The following is a 17,938-nucleotide window of genomic DNA, read 5'->3' on the forward strand; positions in this document are numbered from 1 at the left end:
TTAAAGAAAATTTTTGAATTTAATGGTCATTGATTCTTTGTGTATAAAAAACAAAATAGTTTGTTGACAATGTTTTAGTAAGTAGAGTTGCCAAAAAACCTGGAAAAACCAGAAATTTGACAATCTAGGTTAAAAGACCTGGAAAAATCTGGAATTTGAGAAACTTGAAAAAACCTGGAATTTTGAACAAAAATCACCAAAAAACCTGCAATTTGTTAAACATTTTTTACATGTAAAGTAATGAAAATTCTATTTCACACAAAAAAATTATTATATCAATAATAATATTTTCTTTTAATCATCATAATTTTTATTAAAAAATACATTTAAAGTAGCTTTACAGTACCTTTTCAATGTTTTTATACTATTTAATACAGTTTTTTTACATGAAAATAGTTTTATACTAAAAAAAGACCCAACAAATTGTACTCATGAAAACCTGAAAGAAATTTCTCAAAAACCTTTGGCAACCCTGAGTAAGAGTTTTCAAATTTTTTTGGTACTGCAGTAATTTTTAAAGCAATATAACAAAATTAATACTAATTTATTTTATATTGCATATTTTAAGTCCTTAATTAGGTAATTTCTTATGTTAATAAGTATTTCCTTGTAAAATGATAATGTTAGATTTCACTATCCCTTATTCCTTATTATTAAATTTGATACAAACTTTTTTTTTATTGTTCTCTCAATTTTTTTTAGTATAAAAGGGTGAAGATGAAACTATTTGAATACAAAAAGTTAAGAAAGTTTTCATGAGTGAAAAGTTTTAGTTAAGATTATTTATATACTTTATTAGGTTTTTTAAAATTAATGCTGTGGTATGAATACATATCGACTCCATTTGTTTTTGATTTCATTTATATAGTTTTTTATTCCAGTGCAGGTATTTGTTTTTAAATACGCTCTAAATACACTATACTGTGTGTTTTTAACTTTGTCATTGTAAATCAAAACATTTTCAAAAATTAATTCAACAGTCTTTCAAAAGAACTAGATTAAAAAGAGGAAAAAATTGTCATCCTTTGAACAGCTTATACCAAATATATATATTTTTTGTTTTTTGAAACTTAGTTAATTTTGTAACTACTAAACCAACAACTAATTTTATATCAGATATATATTTTAATTACATAAATTACGTATTAGTCCAACAGTTTGATACAAAAGTTATAGTGAAATTAAAAAAAAAATATTTTAGTTTCAGATTAATAATAACTAATCAACAAGTGGCAAAGATGTCACAGAAAGTTGGCAAGTTCACGCGTAAGGGAGCTCTCAGGCAGAAAATCCACAAAGTGAAGAACCATGAATTCATGTCAAAGTTCTTCAGGCAGCCTACATTCTGTGGACACTGCACTCAATTTGTTTGGTTCGTTATTATTAAGTATTTATCTAATTTTATTTTATTGTTCATTCTTTCTTCCAGTGAATAAAATCAATCTATTATTTTAGTTTCAAATAAAAATTTTATAATTTCTTAATCTTAAAACTAATAATAAGGGTAGAAATATTGATATAAATAGTTTTTTTACTTGTATATATAGGAGAAAAATCATTAAAATTTAATGTTTTGTATAATCACTAATAATATATTGTGGCCATTGTACTTGTTATGTTTGGTTTATTATTTAAATAGATATATAATTTAAGTTTTGTTTTTAAATAAGTAATATTACTCCATTTGTTTGGTGGGCTTTGGATAAAAATAAATAGTTGATAAAGTTAGTTTTTATATTTTTAATTTGGTCAGTTGTTGATTCAGTTTAATTATTATAAATTAAGATTTTTCAATATACTTATTATAATAAAACATGTTTCAGATGGCATAATTATTTTATTGAGTCTTAGATAAAATCATTTAATTTTTTAAGTTACTAGACCGTAAATTTTGTATAAAACTATATCTCAAAATTGATAATAAATAGGTGTTATTAATTATTTTCTATAAATAAAAAGTGGACAAATGAAATGTAAATCAGTTTATTAAGTAAATGATATGCCAGTACTAAAATATTCAAATATCTCCGAATGCTTGTCAAGTTAACTTTATAAATTTTGATAAGAAATAGTTTACTTATGAATTTAAAACACTTATTTTGTTCACAACTTATGTAAAGAATCTTCTAGTATTCTGCCTCATATTTGTGTTAAAGACTGTTACAAAATTTTAACTTTAAAAAATGACTTTAAAAGTAAAGAATAAATATACAAAGTTTAGAAAGGCCTACAACATTTTAAAAATTAATATTGTAGAAAGGCTGTTATAACCTCCACTAATTTATAGATGAAATCAGTATAGACTTATACATATTTTTCAAATCAACTAAAAAAATTAAAGTTAAAAATTTGTTTAAGTGTAAAGATAACTTTTGCAAGTATTTTATAGTTTATCAGTTGATTACTTTCAAAATATTAAGTAAGTTTTAATTTTTAGTCTTTGATTATTTGAGAAAAAAAAAAGTTAAAAAATAATTAACAGGGGTCTTGGAAAACAAGGGTATCAATGTAGAAGTTAGTTTAGTTTATTTAAAATTATAAAATTTTTATTTTACTCAACAAATATTTTGTTAGTAATTGAAATTCTATTTATACGTTTTTAAAATATTTATAAAATTCAATCTAAATATTTACCTTTTTTGAAAGTTTTAACTTAAAGTTAAAATAATTTTGTGCAGAAAATAAACATTTGCAATTTTGTGTAAAAATACACCTTATTGTTAAACAGTGGATTTAAACTTTTTGTTAACAAAAAAAAAGATTTTTATTAAATACACTAAAGAATGTAATACAAGATAAAAACCTTTTTAAAAAAAAATTGAAAAATACATTAATCATTAACATTTATACACAGTTTGAATTAAAATTATACTGCTGTTTGTAATGTTTGTAATACAAACATTTATATAATTGATCACTGTTTTTCCTTGTCAACAGTAATATTTGAAAGTTTACAAATAAATCATTGTTCTACACGATCATTAAACTTTTACATAAATTTTTATGCTTTAAATCAAGTAACTTTATCCTTTTAAAAGTTTAACGAATTTTCAACAACTGGTTATATTACTATTTTATTTTGTAATTAAACCTAAAACTTGTTTGGTTATATACAATAAATAAACTTTTTTGTTAAAAAACTTGTAGTAAAGTTTGTTGTATGAGGAAACCATACACTTATTTACAAATGAGAAGGTTATAACAACTTAGACCACTAGTAATATCCAATATTCTAAAACAATAAGATTTTTTAACCTTAACAACAAACACTACACATATTTTGTACCAAAATGATATATGGTTTGTCATAACTGATGGTATTTGAATACTTATATATAGTCAATCGTTTTCATGTTTTCATATAATTTTCAAACTTAATATTTGAAATGTGTGGCCAATATTGCCCAATTATTAGTTTAAGAACTATTTATATTAGCTTTTATTGATGTTTAATAAACAGTTTATCAATACAATTTTCAGTTTGTGGATTTGTAGTCCACAAAAGATGTCATGAGTTTGTCTCTTTTGAATGTCCTGGATGTGAAAAAAATAAAGTTAGTCTATTTGATTTGTAGGTAGTGATAAAATGACTTATCGATGAGGCAATAAATTTCCTATAGGTCACATAGTTTTTAAACCATGAAATACTAACAAAAAATATTTTGTAACTTTTTTTATGATTCTTATGGCTTGTTACTTAATTAAAGTTTAAACTAATATACAATTAGTTACATTTTTCTTTTTACAAGAAGAAATATCTGAATATAAATTCAAAGTCTTCACATGTATATCAATTAAATAATTGTTTATATTTTACAGGAAGAAACATCTGATCATAAATTCAAAGTGCACACTTATATATAAATAATCATTCAATTCATTTATATTTTAACAGGAAGAAACATCTGAACACAAATTCAAAGTGCACACTTATACATCACCAACGTTTTGTGATCACTGTGGTAGCTTGTTGTATGGACTTCTCAAACAAGGAATGAAGTGCACGTGTTAGTTATACAATTATGTTGTTTGTTAATTTATAATAGTTTTTTGTATAGACTCATTAATAAGGAATGAAATGCACTTGTTAGTTATACAATTATTTGTATTATTTGTTAAATTATAATAATTTGTTGTATGGAATCATTAAACAAGGAATGAAGTGCACTTGTTAGTTATACAATTATTTGTATTATTTGTTAAATTATAATGGTTGATTGTATGGGCTCATTAAAAAAATAATGAAATGTACTTGTTAGTTATACAATTATTTGTTAAATTATAATAGTTTGTTGTATGGACTTCTCAAACAAGGAATGAAGTGCACTTGTTAGTTATACAATTATTTGTATTATTTGTTAAATTATAATAGTTTATTATATGGACTCATTGAACAAGGAATGAAATGTATTTCTTAATTTTTTTAATTATTTTTAATTTTTTTTTAATTATTTGTGATATTGGTTAATTTATTTGTTTTTAGTTTCATCATAAATATATTGTAGAACTCTATTCGATGCTTATTTTTTTTAGTATAAATTGAAGTCTGTTAAAGATGAATAAATCTTTACTTGTAAAGATATTGATAAAATACCTACAACCAAAATTATAGTGACAAATATTTTAATGAAAAAATACCACTAATTAAGTTTTTCTTGATAATTAGCAGTCTATACAAAACACAAACGAAGTTTTACAGTGTTCATAAAACTCTGAAATTTAGTGCATCATACCAAGAAGGAAAATAAAGTATGACACATTTTGGAAGACACACACTATACAAAAAATTCCAAAAAGTTACACTAATTGAATCTTTTTTTTACAAATAGCAATTATTTATTACGTTGTAAAGCAAAAACTCACGTAAAAAGTGCGAATAAAATTAAAATTTCATGAGCCATGTCTGGTAGACTTATACGTGACTAAGGAAAAAGTTAAGATGTTTTGAAAGCAAGCTAAGTAAGATAGAGGTAGACTTAGCATTTCATGGTGAATTAGTTAAATACAATAAATTGTAGACATTAGACTGGTTGAACACAGACAAATCTCATTTTACTACTGAGTTATTGATTTTTGAATTTCTGGTAAAAACCTAAGCATTTTCTTATAAAATTTTACCTTAAAGTTGGTTTCTAATAGTAAAAGTAAACTAAGTAAAGCTCATTGTAAAAATGAATATAACTCTAATTAAAGTTTTAAAGTTGGAAGTAAAAAAAAATTAGAAAATTTAGTCTGACAAAAATGGTAGCTAATCAAAAGTAAAATTTTAAGAAATATTTTTGGCCTAAATTGTTTTGAATTAAAGATCCATACAAACTGTTCGAAAAACTTTTTAAAAATTCTGCCTCACAATTATTGATTTTTATTTTCAATTTCGATTCTTTCTTGTTTTACTTCAACTTATAAGTTTTTATTTTATTGCCAAAACTACAGTGTAAGTTGTTGGCAAAAAATGTACATTTTAAAAATGATAAATGTGTTTGATTTGTCTATTTATAGTAAATTCTGTATAACAAGGTCTAATTTTTATTTTTATGATTTTTATTGTTTCAATTCTGCTTAAAAGTGTACAAATAATAATAATAATGTACGTTTAGACACATTCTTTAAAAACATAAATAAATAATGTGTACAGTATGAACTATTTGATACTAGTTATAATAAATATAATATGCAATTATATGATAACCTTAATCAGTTTTTATAAAGTTTAATAAAGAATTAAAATATATAAAAGTGATACAATTATTGTATGTTTCAAAAATTCGAAACAAAACAGAGTATATACTATTTTTATTATTTTGGTATAGTATTAAAAGAGTTGTTGTTTATAGTATGTTTGTTTTATAAAGTCGGTAATTTCAAAAATTATTAAGTTTTATCAAACTAAAAGTAATAAAAATGAAAACGACTGGTAAGAATTTATTAAGCTTAAAATTAAATTACTAATTATATACTGGTACTAGTAACAGTATTTGTTAGCCCCAGAGTCCTTTTTGTATAACCAAGGTATGTCTAGTAAAGTCTACAGACTGGTATCGAGTTATAACATACAGTTTTGATTTCTACCTGACATTTATGCAGTTTCTGGCTTCAAAACAATTTAAACCACTATAATGTTTATACTTTGAATATCAAACAAAATCAAAAAATATTGACAAAAGTATAGTAAATAGTTTGGTTTTATTGATTCTTGTGAATAAAAGCTATTGTTTTTACGTTTTTTCTAGCTTTTGTATCAATTAAGTTCTTAGTACTTTTAAGAGTTATGCATTTAAATTATCAAGTAAATTTTGTGGTATAAGTTTGTATAAAAAGTATGTGAAATTAATTCTAAACAGTTATCGTAATGAAAATAAAGTTTATGGGAATTTTATTATAGAGATCATTGTCCATAGAAGACCTATGAAAATTTATAAATTTTTTAAAGATTTTTTTATTTTAATAATGCAGCTTGCAGAATGAAAACGTTGTATGAAAATGGTAGAAATTGTATAATTAGTATTATTATTAATCAACATTATTAATTTTTCATTATTAGCTTGTGGAATGAATGTACACAAGCGTTGTATGAAAATGGTACCTAGCAATTGTGGTAGGGACCATACCGAAAAAAGAGGAAGAATAAGATTGGATATCAAATCAGACGCCAGTAAAATTGTTGTCAAAGGTAAGAATTAATCGTTTGTTTTATTTTTCATTTTGTTTTTACACAAACTCTCTCTCAAAATAAGTATTTTATAAAAATAAAAATGTTGAAGTAATTTTTTAAAGTTAAGGCCTTTCTAAAACTTAGTTATGCTTTTAAAAGTTTAAATTTTAAAATTAAATATTTTAAAATTTTTTAAATAAACCGCTTAAATTATTTTATATTAAAATTAAATATCAGCAAGAATTATGTTTCAAAACTATTTATTTTATATGTTGTTTGAAATACAACATAATGTTACTTTTATCAGATTAAAACAGAACATTTTATAAAAATTTTTAACTGAAACATAGAAAATTGTTAAGTTGTAAATTACAAAATAATTTAAGAATCCGAAAAAAAAAGTAGATGCATAATACTAAAAAAACAAATCAGATTGTTTTGTTAGTAGATCAAATGTTTTCATCAAAGTTGTGTAAAAATGTTTATTTGATTTCCAAAAACTCCAATTTCACTAAATAAAGACTAAATTTAATTAATAAACGAACTTTCAAATAACAAAGACTAATTTAAGGTAAAAACTTCAGTATCGTATTTTATAGCTTTTTAAATTTCATCCTTTACCTTATGTTTTCTATATTTATTTTTACAAGAAGCTGTAAAATTTTATTAAAATTTTGATTTACGACATAATTTGAACAACTAAATTGAAAATATCATCTTTTACAGTTGTCAGCAATAAAAGTCTGATATTAACATTAGAAATACAATAAGTTTGTCTGTAAGTAATTAAATTAATCTTTATTTTGACCTTGTAATAAATTAAAACCCCTTTCAAAAGCAGCTTTTGGATTTTCCTAGTATTTTTTTGAAGGGGCATAACATTTTATTGATCCAGTATTTGATACCTTGGCTGAAAAATTAAATACTTCGAAAACCGTGCCAACTTTAATCTTGTGTGAAAAATATTTTATTGAAGTCTTGTCAAAAAAAAAAAACTCAATTTTACTCAAAATACGTCTTAATATTTTATACAAAACATTAAATTGCTTCCAATGTATTTTTAAACAACTTTATAAAACTTGTCTAGCCTCCCATATTTTTGGCAATTTTAAAGTTTGTGTCTATCTTTATTGAGTTCGTGTAAGTTTATAAAAGTTTTGTTATAAAACTCGACCTGTGTGTGTATGTTTTGTTGGTTAAAACAAGGATAGTAACAAACTATATTGAAATTATTAAAGCTGTATACCATTTAAGATATAAACTAAAATCTGAATTATTTGTCGAAACATGGTATTTTTATTATTTCAATTTATAATAAAAAAAATTGTGCTTAATTTAATACCTAAAAGTTATTGTAGTTTAAAGCAGTTTAGGTATCTATTACAAATATACTTTATATCTGTCTAAAGCAAGCTGTGTTTTTAATTGTATTACGTTTGTAAAAAAAATATGTTCTGGTTTTTTACAAAAAGTAAAATAAGAGTAATATTGTGATGAACACTTAAGTTACAAGTAGTAGTTAAACAAAATTAAGTTATTTATTACAATAAATTGTTATTATGTTCTTCATTTATCTTTTAATTGCATAAATTTCATGCTAAATGATAAAAAAATAAGCATAAGATATTAATTTCTAATGTTTAATTTCAAACGTTTTGCAATAAGCATTTACTTAGTATTATAAAAATTTAACTTCTAAATGAAGACAACAAATTATTACTGATAATAACTGATAATATGTTGAAAGCAATAAAGATTTGTATTTTACTCAAACAATTATAAAAATATTAGCTTTAAAGAACAAGTTTTTAAGATTTGTAGTTACTTGATGTTCTAAGCAACGTTAATATAAAAAGAAAAAAAGTTATTAAATTTACAAAAGTAGTATAAATACAACTCATTGTAGTGCGATTTAATGGATCATTTAGTTTTATTATAAACTTGTAGTAACTTGCTAATTCAATACTGTCATAATTTGAAATAAAAAACTTTAAAAAGTTAATTAATATGCACTGTTTATTAAATATATTTAGTAAAGATTATTTAAATAAATGCAAGTTGTGATACAAAGATTTTTAATAAAAACATGCTACAAAATCTCTTACAGATTTTTTTCTCTTTCAATGATTAAGAAAGACAATACTATAAATATATAATCATTATTTTGTACAACAAACTAGATCAGTAAAACTATATTAAGTTATACAACTCACTACAAATGCACATATATACATGATATATTTAATTTTTAGTCGGTGAAGGCAAGAACTTGATACCATCGGATGTAAATGGTTACAGTGACCCATATTAATACTAACAAATATTATTTATATTTAACCTTTGCTTCAATGATACATTAATCTTAAATAAGTATGTAATTTATTACACTTTATATAATTAATTGTTGTTTTTAGTCGGTGAAGGAAAGAACCTGATACCAATGGATGCAAATGGTTACAGCGACCCGTATGTGAAGTTAAAACTGATCCCATCAAACGATCACAACAAGAGGAACAATTCTTATAAAAAGAAGACTTCCATCAAGGAGAAGAACCTTAATCCTGTATGGGACGAGACATTAGAAATGTTAGTTTCTATCTGATATTTAGTTTAATTTGACATAGGGCTGCCAAAAAACCTGGAATAACCTGGAAAAATCTGGAATTTAAAAAAAAATTAACATGTCAAGTAATAAAATTTCGATTTGACTCAAAAAATCAATCATATAGTTTTTTTTGTCATAATTAAATATAATTTTATTAAAAACAAAGTACAAATTTAAAGTAGCCGAAGAGTATTTTTCAATGTTTTTATACTATTTAACACAGATTCTTACCTTAAACTTGATTTTAAACTAAAAATATACCCAAAAATGTGTACATTTAAAAACCTGGAGAAAATTTGCCAAAAACATTTGGCAACCCTGTATATTTATATTAATTACATCATAAGTTCTTTACGTTTGTAGTAATTTTAAAGTAGTATGTGACTATTTTGTAGCTAATTTTTTACATATATCAAAAATATTGTACTTTAAATTTCAGTTCAAAATGATAAGTGTTAGTAAAGTTATTAAATTTCAAACATAAAGACTTGTAAGGTTTGTAAGAATCTATATTGGCGATATTAATTAAAACTCCCTAACATGAGATTTATTACAATCTTAAGACTACTTCAGTGATCTCTCTTTTAAAGCTCAACAATGAAAAAACACCTTAAAATGAACTGCGTTTACTTTTGATTTTTTTATTCAATTAAAATACAATAAAATATCATAAGACCATGGATGTAGGACACTTGTCAATGCAACATTAATAAAAAATCATATTTGAGTTTCTGCTTTTAAAGTTTGTATTGTTACAAGTTAAAGCTGTTTTGTTAGCCATGCAATGTTCATAAACATTTAAAAGAATATTTAAAGGTTAAACATTTATTTTTGTGTATATTCGAAAAAGAAACACCAAAAAAAACTTGAATGATATTACTACACCAAACTAAAATATTTTAATTTTAAACTTATTTAACTTCATAGTAAACATCTAGATGCAAACTCAAGATAAAAAGATTAGCTTCTTATACGGTAAATATTTTTTCCGGGGTTCTTATTTAATCCGGTTAAAAATTTCGATTTCAATCTCTGATATGTGGCATCTAGACATTTAATTTAAACTTTGTTTAAAATAATGATTTCAATAGAAAAGTTGTATAAATGGCTTACGCAACCATTCAAACTAGATTTTTTATTTAAAGTTTAGATATGACTTAAGTAAAAGTATTTGTTCTATATTAGACACGAATATAAATAATTTCGAACATTTTTAGTGCTAAATTCAACTTTTTTTTTGAGAACCACTAAATATTTCTCTCCTATAGTAATAACCTTTATGTCTGGAAACCACAAAGCTTATTTTTTATATAAAGTTGTTTTATTTTTATTTATTTTTTTGAATATTAAGCTTATTTTTTTATTAACTGAAAGTAGATAATTTTTTGTTCATACTTTACTTGGGGTTTTTATAAACTGTTAACTTTTTCTCCTTAAAACTATTCTAATCAAAAAATAATTGTCAAACATATTGTTTAGTTTAGTTTTGAATAATAATTTTAATTTTATTATAGAAAAAGTGATTCTTATTATACAATTTGTTCATTTTCTCATATAAGTAGTAGATTTATTATTTTAAAAGACCAATATACATCGATTAGTATTTTTCCCAATTTCTTTTATTAATAACTCATAGTGAAACGTTTTTCCCATTTGAAAAAAATTGCTACGAAATTGGAAAACATTTATTTTTGTATATACTGGTATAAATTTAAATATTATAAATGATAAATTAAACTTGAAAAAAGCCCTTACTTATTTCTCTCACAAAATAGATATTTTAATATTTGACATTTTGTTACAAAATGTTATTTTTGTTTTCTTTTTTATTTCAATGTAGTACACTTACTTTTTTACTACCCTAAAACAGTAATTTGTAATATTTTTAACTTGGGGTTTTTTAAAACTTTAAGTTAAGGTTATTTTGAAGCTTATTTCTCTCAATAATACTATTTTAATTGATCAAACAAATGGTTTATTTTTAGTTTTGAGTAATTATAGATTTTAGTTTTGTTTTAGAAAAAGGGTAATTTTATCTAACTACATTATTCAAATATTTATCTGATACAATTTTGGATTAATTGTTTTAAAAATACCAAAATAACATCAATTGATATTTTTCTCAAAATGTTTTATTTATAACTCAAGTTAAACTTTTTTCCATTTGAATAGGTACTTTTGACACAAAAATAGCTTCTAGTTTTTATTTTAACTTGGGGTTTTTTTAAGTTTATATTATAAATATTTTTCTAAATTTGAACTTTTTCAGCCTTAAAATGCTGTCAGGTTATTAAATATAGATTGTATTTATTTTCTCAATTTATTTAAAATTTTCACTATTTATTAACAAATTTGAATTAATCATATAACTCTTATGCTGTTTTAAAAATTTGGAGAGAGAAAAATATATATGTTTTTAAAAAAACATAATTGAAACATTGTTATTATATTATTAACTTTAAAGTTATTTTTTCTAAAATTATCTATAAGTAGATTTCAAATTTTAATTACTATAGAAAGTGTTTTAAATAATATACTAACACTAAACTGTATGTAATTTAAGTATGTATTTAAAAAGTTTGAGAAAACTTTTGATTTCTTTTACAACTAAGCAAATTAACTGAAAAACAAATATTTTTTTTCGAAAATTATTTATGGGGAAATGACGTTTGGTTATGACGTAATATTATGATGTAACGAAAGTGTTATGATGCTTAAATAGTAGTAAATATTATTACAAAGAAAAAAGAGTTGTTTTATTATATTTGTTCCTTCAAAAACATTTGTTTTACGAAAATCCTTATAATACTATTACTACAAAAAAAAGTTAAACATGTAACTTATACTTATTGATGAATTTTTTATTAAAACAAAATGTTTTTAGTAAATATTGTATAAATTTTATGTAAAAAAAATTTTCCAAACAAAAAGTTATTATGTTTATCAACTGGATAATAAAAGCTTAATTATTTTTATATAACTTAATTAAGCGTAATTACTATCTACTTGTACTATAAACACCTAATTAACTCACTAAAATGAAAGTTATATATAGGCGGAAATAACAAAGTTTTTATTTATAAAGTTTTGTTTGTTTTATTATATCACTTTAAACTAAACTATTTCAACTGTTTTAATTTGAAATAGGCAATATTTGTTTAAAATTTTATTTAATTCTATTTTTTCAACATTTTTGTATTTATATTTGGTTAAAATATGTATTTAAAGAACTAGAATATTGGTTGTTATTGTTTTTATAAAAAGTATCTATATTAGAGTTAATATAAACACAAAAAAAAAATCCAAAGTTTTAAAAATGAATCTGATAAAAAACAAATTCTTATGTCTTATAATAAATACTTAACTTTTTTCAAGAAAAAACATGGTAAAATTACTATGAATAAATCTTTTTATGACAAACTTTTTTTGACCTCAAGTTGTAATTAAAAATTAATATGTGAAAACAAAAATGTTCTTTAAAATATATCAACTTCAAGTAATACTACATATTATTTTAATCTTTTTATCAAAAACTTTCTTACACCAATAAAACTTTCAAGTTCTCATAAATTTTTTCCACCTGAACAAACAATGCTTGTTTGAAATATTTGATTTGTTGGAAACAAGCCAAAAAAGTGTCTTTTATTTAAGTTGCAGCTAAGTTGTATTTGAAAGTGTGTATTAGCTGCATATAAGTATTTTGAATGTCTATTTGTTGTGTATGTAATTGTATGTCTTCCAGTATTAGCTTTCAATTAATGTTTAAATCTATCATTTTTTTTTACTTTTCATTACAAGCTATGAACACCAATAGATATTTATTTAATAAATTATAACGCAACTAAATTATAAAACTTTATATTTCATTTAACAAATGGTCAATCAAGTTTTTTATTTTAATCTAAACTTAGTTTAGCAACTTTTCTATTAGGCGGGCTAGATTTGATAAATTTTAAGGATAAAACAATTTATACAAGAATTTAGTATTAGAGTTGAAATAATAATTGCACACCTGTTTGTTTGAAAATAATAAAATACATTCAAAAGTATTTATTACAAAGAACTTATTTTTGTTTTATTTCCAAAATTTTTTTGAAAGAAAATTGTTTATTGCAGGCCAGAGATTAATGTTCGCGGGTCGAACCCATCATTAATCTTATAAAAATATTGTTTCAATTACAAAAAAAAATTATACACATAACTGTATAGAATTAAAAGCAAATATTTCTATTCCTAAAAATTAAATAAGTTTTTTACAAGGTGTAAAAAATTAATTTAAAAATGTTAGGTTCCTTTAAAGGTTTTTCCTATAGATTAACCTTTTCAAAATCTCTAAAGTGTTTAGTTTTACTTCATATCATAAAACACCATACTAACGCAACCTTGAGTATTTTTTATTATTTCAAACAACAGTTAAAGGTGTGTTTGTTTAATTTGCAAGTTTAAAACTTTCACCCAAAAAAGGTGATTGACACTATATAAGCAGGTCATCTATCTAAATATTTTGTGCGGTTTTTATAAAAAAGTTAATCATTTATTTCCAACGTTTGGTAAACAACGTTTTTGTTTGTTTTGTGAAGTTTACTACTATTTGGTCGAATATTTTACACATTTAAAAATTTCAAGCATTTATAAAAAAACAATTTTTATTGTGATTAAAAACTATCTAAGTTACACTAGCACTAATTTAGTTACTAGTTATTTTTTTTGTCTAACATGGTCTATAAAATCTTAACGACAACAAATGAAAATAGTTTATAAATTTCAAAATTAAATTATTGTTTCTTATAGTATAGTTATACTTGTAGTCGTCCGAATTTTTTATTCTGTATGGAAGTGATGTTATAAGTCTTATGAAAATGTTTTTGTCTTGTTCAAAACATTAAATATAATTGTACATATAAAATATACCAATGACAACTACTTTTTGTAATTTAAGTACCTGCCTTATAACTTCGCAGTTATTGGTAAAAAAATAATTAATTTTATTCTATAATGCAATTTAATTAGTTATAAAACATTTGTTTTGCAATTAATATGTGTAATGTCTGTTGAACAATGTAATAAAATAAACAATTTTAACCACAACAATGGGATTTTGTAATTAGTGAATATTTGTTTGTTTTCACATGCTTATAATGAGAATTTGGTTAAATATTTAATCAGAAAACTCTCAAACTAAGTGTGTTTGTCATATGATAAATTAAAAAAAGTTATGCAATTTTGTTGTGTTTAAACAGGTGTATTCATAACACTGTCACATGTAAAAGTTAAAAAAATTAATATAAAAAGTTGTAGAAATGTTTAATTTTTAATTTTTGAATGACCATTAAAAAAATAACTTGTTAAAGTTAGATAAATTTTGATTTATTTATGGTCAAAGCTAGTTTTGGGAAATTTATAAAATCTGTATTTTGATTTATTTATGGTCAAAGTTAGTTTTGGGAAATATTTTGATTTATTTCATAAATTAGTTAACAACAGCATTGAAAAATAGTTTTAATAAATCAACTAGGTGATAAGGTTTTTTATATTCTTAGTGGTTTTTAATTAAATATTTGAAATAATTTAAAATGATCAATTAATTTTTAATAGGCTTCACAATTATTTATTTTTCAAAGTAGCTTTTGGTGTTTTTTATTCAGGTTTTAAAGTATTTTAAATTATGAAAATACTAATAAATCAGTGTTTAACTATCTCTGTTATAATCTATCAATTTACCTAATTTTACTAAGAAAATATTTTTTGGTCAAACATTTATCACAACTTTTCATACTTTATAAATTAGTTATAAGATATATTTATCATATTTTATTTTTCCTTAATGGATCAAATTGCGAAAAATACGTAAAACTTTCATAAAGTTTTATTTGTTTGGAAGTTCAATAGTTTATGGAGAAAAGTTTTGATATTTAGTATTTAATTCATTGTTAGCATTTTAAATAGTTTACTTATCATATCTTTGTTGGTTATAAAAATAAAATAATTGAAATATTATAGTTAGTTCAAGTCATTAAGTTTAATTTAAACTTGAACTTTTTGTATAACTTTACAAGCATCTTATAAGTTCAAATGCTGAAATTCTTTTGTTTGATGAATGGGCGATATCTTTAAGATTTCAAAACTCTGTACTTATCATTTTATTTTTTTATTTTATTATTTTTTCTTATGCTTATCTAAATACAGCACATGATGGTCAGACAAATCATCAAATAAAATTTTTATTCAGTTCAGTTCAGTTTCTAGTTTTGTATTTAATAAACTTAAAAAATTCTCGATTTTATAATAAGTGAATTAAATATAAAAATTAAATCCTAAAATGAATTATGTTTTATTAATTTTATGTAAAAAGATACAATCTAAAAAACATTTTTTAGTTATTTTCTTTACTAAAACTTTTATAAAACTTTTGTGCAATAACTTTATATAGCTTAACATAATTTGTTCTTATTAAAAATAAACAGTCAAAGTTTATAATTAATAAAGACAAATTATAGAATATAATAAAGTTGTTATAGATTTATTTTTAATTATGTTAAACTTTTGAATTATGCTCACATTTCTTAGTTTCTTAGATCTTTTGATGTAATTTAGTCCTTTGAATTTGAATCTATTCCAAAAGCAATCAACTTAAATGTTGTAATTTAATTAAAAAAATAACAAAACTATAAAAATGTTGAAATAAGTAGTTTCTTAAATGTTGGTGATTTTGTTTATGAACTCTATGTATAATTTTAATTAGAATATTGATAAAAGGTTTTGCAACATAAGGAAATAAAATACTTTCTCAAAAATGAACAAATTTATTTTTTGGTGAAATTATCATTTACGTTAAACTTTCAACTTTTGTTTTTAAATGATTTTATTTAAAATTAAAATTCTTACTTAAGAGAAAAAAGCTCTAAAATTAAACAATTGGTGTATAAATATTTCTATATTTAAATCATTAAACTGGTTTTATGATGTAATAATAATAAGTTGCGTCATATCACTTACAAAATCCCTTCTATTCAAATTGTGTTGTTATTATCATATTGTTTTACTTAAATTAATTGTTATATTGTTTAGATAATATTTGTTATATTGTTTGTAGCCCAGTATTTGCAACTATGGACAAAAATAGATACAAAAGTTTTTACAAAATATTAATGACATTACTAATTCTTAGTAAGTTTCTAAGTTACATAAAAATAGTGATTTTATATAATTTCAATGTACTATTAGTAAAATATTTGTAGAAGTAGTAAAAACCATATGTAGTCAAATAAATTCTTATTTAGAAATATGTAGTGATGGTTTCCTCTATAAAAACATATAAAACCCTCTATGACCAATATAAAATTTCATAGAACTCTTATATGAACATTCCACATTTTTTTACGGATTTTCTGAAAAAAAACGAACATTTTCTTTAAAAAGTTTACATGTATAAAAAAGTTGTTGTTAATATTGTAGTTTTTTTCATTAAAAACTATCTATGCATTACAGACCTCTAGAATCTACAGACAAAACCCGAAGATTACTGATTGAAGTTTGGGATTTCGATAGAACTTCTATGAACGATTTTATGGGTGGAATGTCTTTCGGGGTTTCTGGTTTGTTATTTGAATTATTTGTTGAATATTTATGTATATTTTTAAATGTATTAGTTTTTATTATATCAAATGTTTTCATTGAAGAAATCTTAATGAATTTCTTTTTTAATATAAAATATTTTACAAGCTTAACATGTAAAGTTTTTAAAAGTAAATTGAAACATCATAATTGTTAATAATTGCTTTATTTCCAAAAACAACTTATTCAGACAATACTTATTTTCATTGTAGAAAAGAAACAAATATAAGAACACTGCAGATAGTAAAGATAAACAGAAATGGAAAAAGTAGAATAGTTATAAGGAATGAGAAAGATTTCATAAGTTGGAAGATTTAGACGATTTGAAATGATGTTTTTGTTTAAAGAAAAAATTTAGATACTGCAGATTTTTCACAGTAGTTTACTATAAAATGACTAATAAGTACAAATATTTTTTTTTTCACAGAGAGTTTTTTTTAAGAATCAGCGGAACTAAGACATTAAAGCTTTTATAGTCAGTTTATTGTCTTTGAATATAATCTTTACAACATTTCATTTTTTAATCTTCAAATATTAGGCTATACAATACATAATAAAATTGGACAAGACATAAATTGATATTATTAAATGTCTGTATTGTTGTATATTAAAGTTGTTAGTATCAATTAGTCTACTTAAGTATGACAAAGTAATAAAAAGTCTTTAGGAAGTTTTTGTTTTTATGTCTATAAATAAAAATATTGAAAGAAGATTTAATTGTTTTCTTTTTATAATAATTGCAGTTTATTAACACAGACGTTTTTATAATAAAATTAAATTGTATAAGAAACAATTGTTTAATAGATTTTTATTATAATAACTTTTATTTTACCAAATGCATTATTTTACGTTTAACTAATTTTAAAAGGTCTAAAAAATACTGTTTCTATAAAAACTTGTAGGTATTCTGTTGTAAAGAGTATTACCCGTAATTACATTTTTAACTAAAACAAACTATAAAATTCGAATTAAACTTGCTTTTAAAACTTAAATTAGTTATTTTTGTCAAATTTCATTTATAACAGTTTTTAAACAGGTTTTTGTCATAACCTTTTAATACTTTTTTA

The 17,938-nt window shown here is 22.1% G+C and overlaps 1 protein-coding gene across 1 annotated transcript in view; it reads left to right on the forward strand.

The window, feature by feature from the left end:
- Positions 1 to 1,207: 1,207 nt before the first annotated feature.
- Positions 1,208 to 17,938, forward strand: part of LOC145849161 (protein kinase C alpha type-like) — a 45,847-nt gene continuing 29,116 nt past the window's right edge. Inside the window, exons 1-7 of the mRNA XM_082954261.1 lie at positions 1,208 to 1,372; positions 2,483 to 2,514; positions 3,481 to 3,554; positions 3,896 to 4,007; positions 6,542 to 6,670; positions 9,067 to 9,238; positions 16,746 to 16,852. Coding sequence (XP_082810387.1) covers positions 1,239 to 1,372; positions 2,483 to 2,514; positions 3,481 to 3,554; positions 3,896 to 4,007; positions 6,542 to 6,670; positions 9,067 to 9,238; positions 16,746 to 16,852 — 760 coding nt within the window. The 5' untranslated portion in view covers positions 1,208 to 1,238. The remainder of the gene's footprint in view (positions 1,373 to 2,482; positions 2,515 to 3,480; positions 3,555 to 3,895; positions 4,008 to 6,541; positions 6,671 to 9,066; positions 9,239 to 16,745; positions 16,853 to 17,938) is intronic.

This window comes from Thalia democratica, chromosome 1 (assembly GCF_965202585.1).
Source record: "Thalia democratica chromosome 1, ktThaDemo2.hap1.1, whole genome shotgun sequence".
In the NCBI taxonomy this organism is placed as follows: domain Eukaryota; kingdom Metazoa; phylum Chordata; class Thaliacea; order Salpida; family Salpidae; genus Thalia; species Thalia democratica.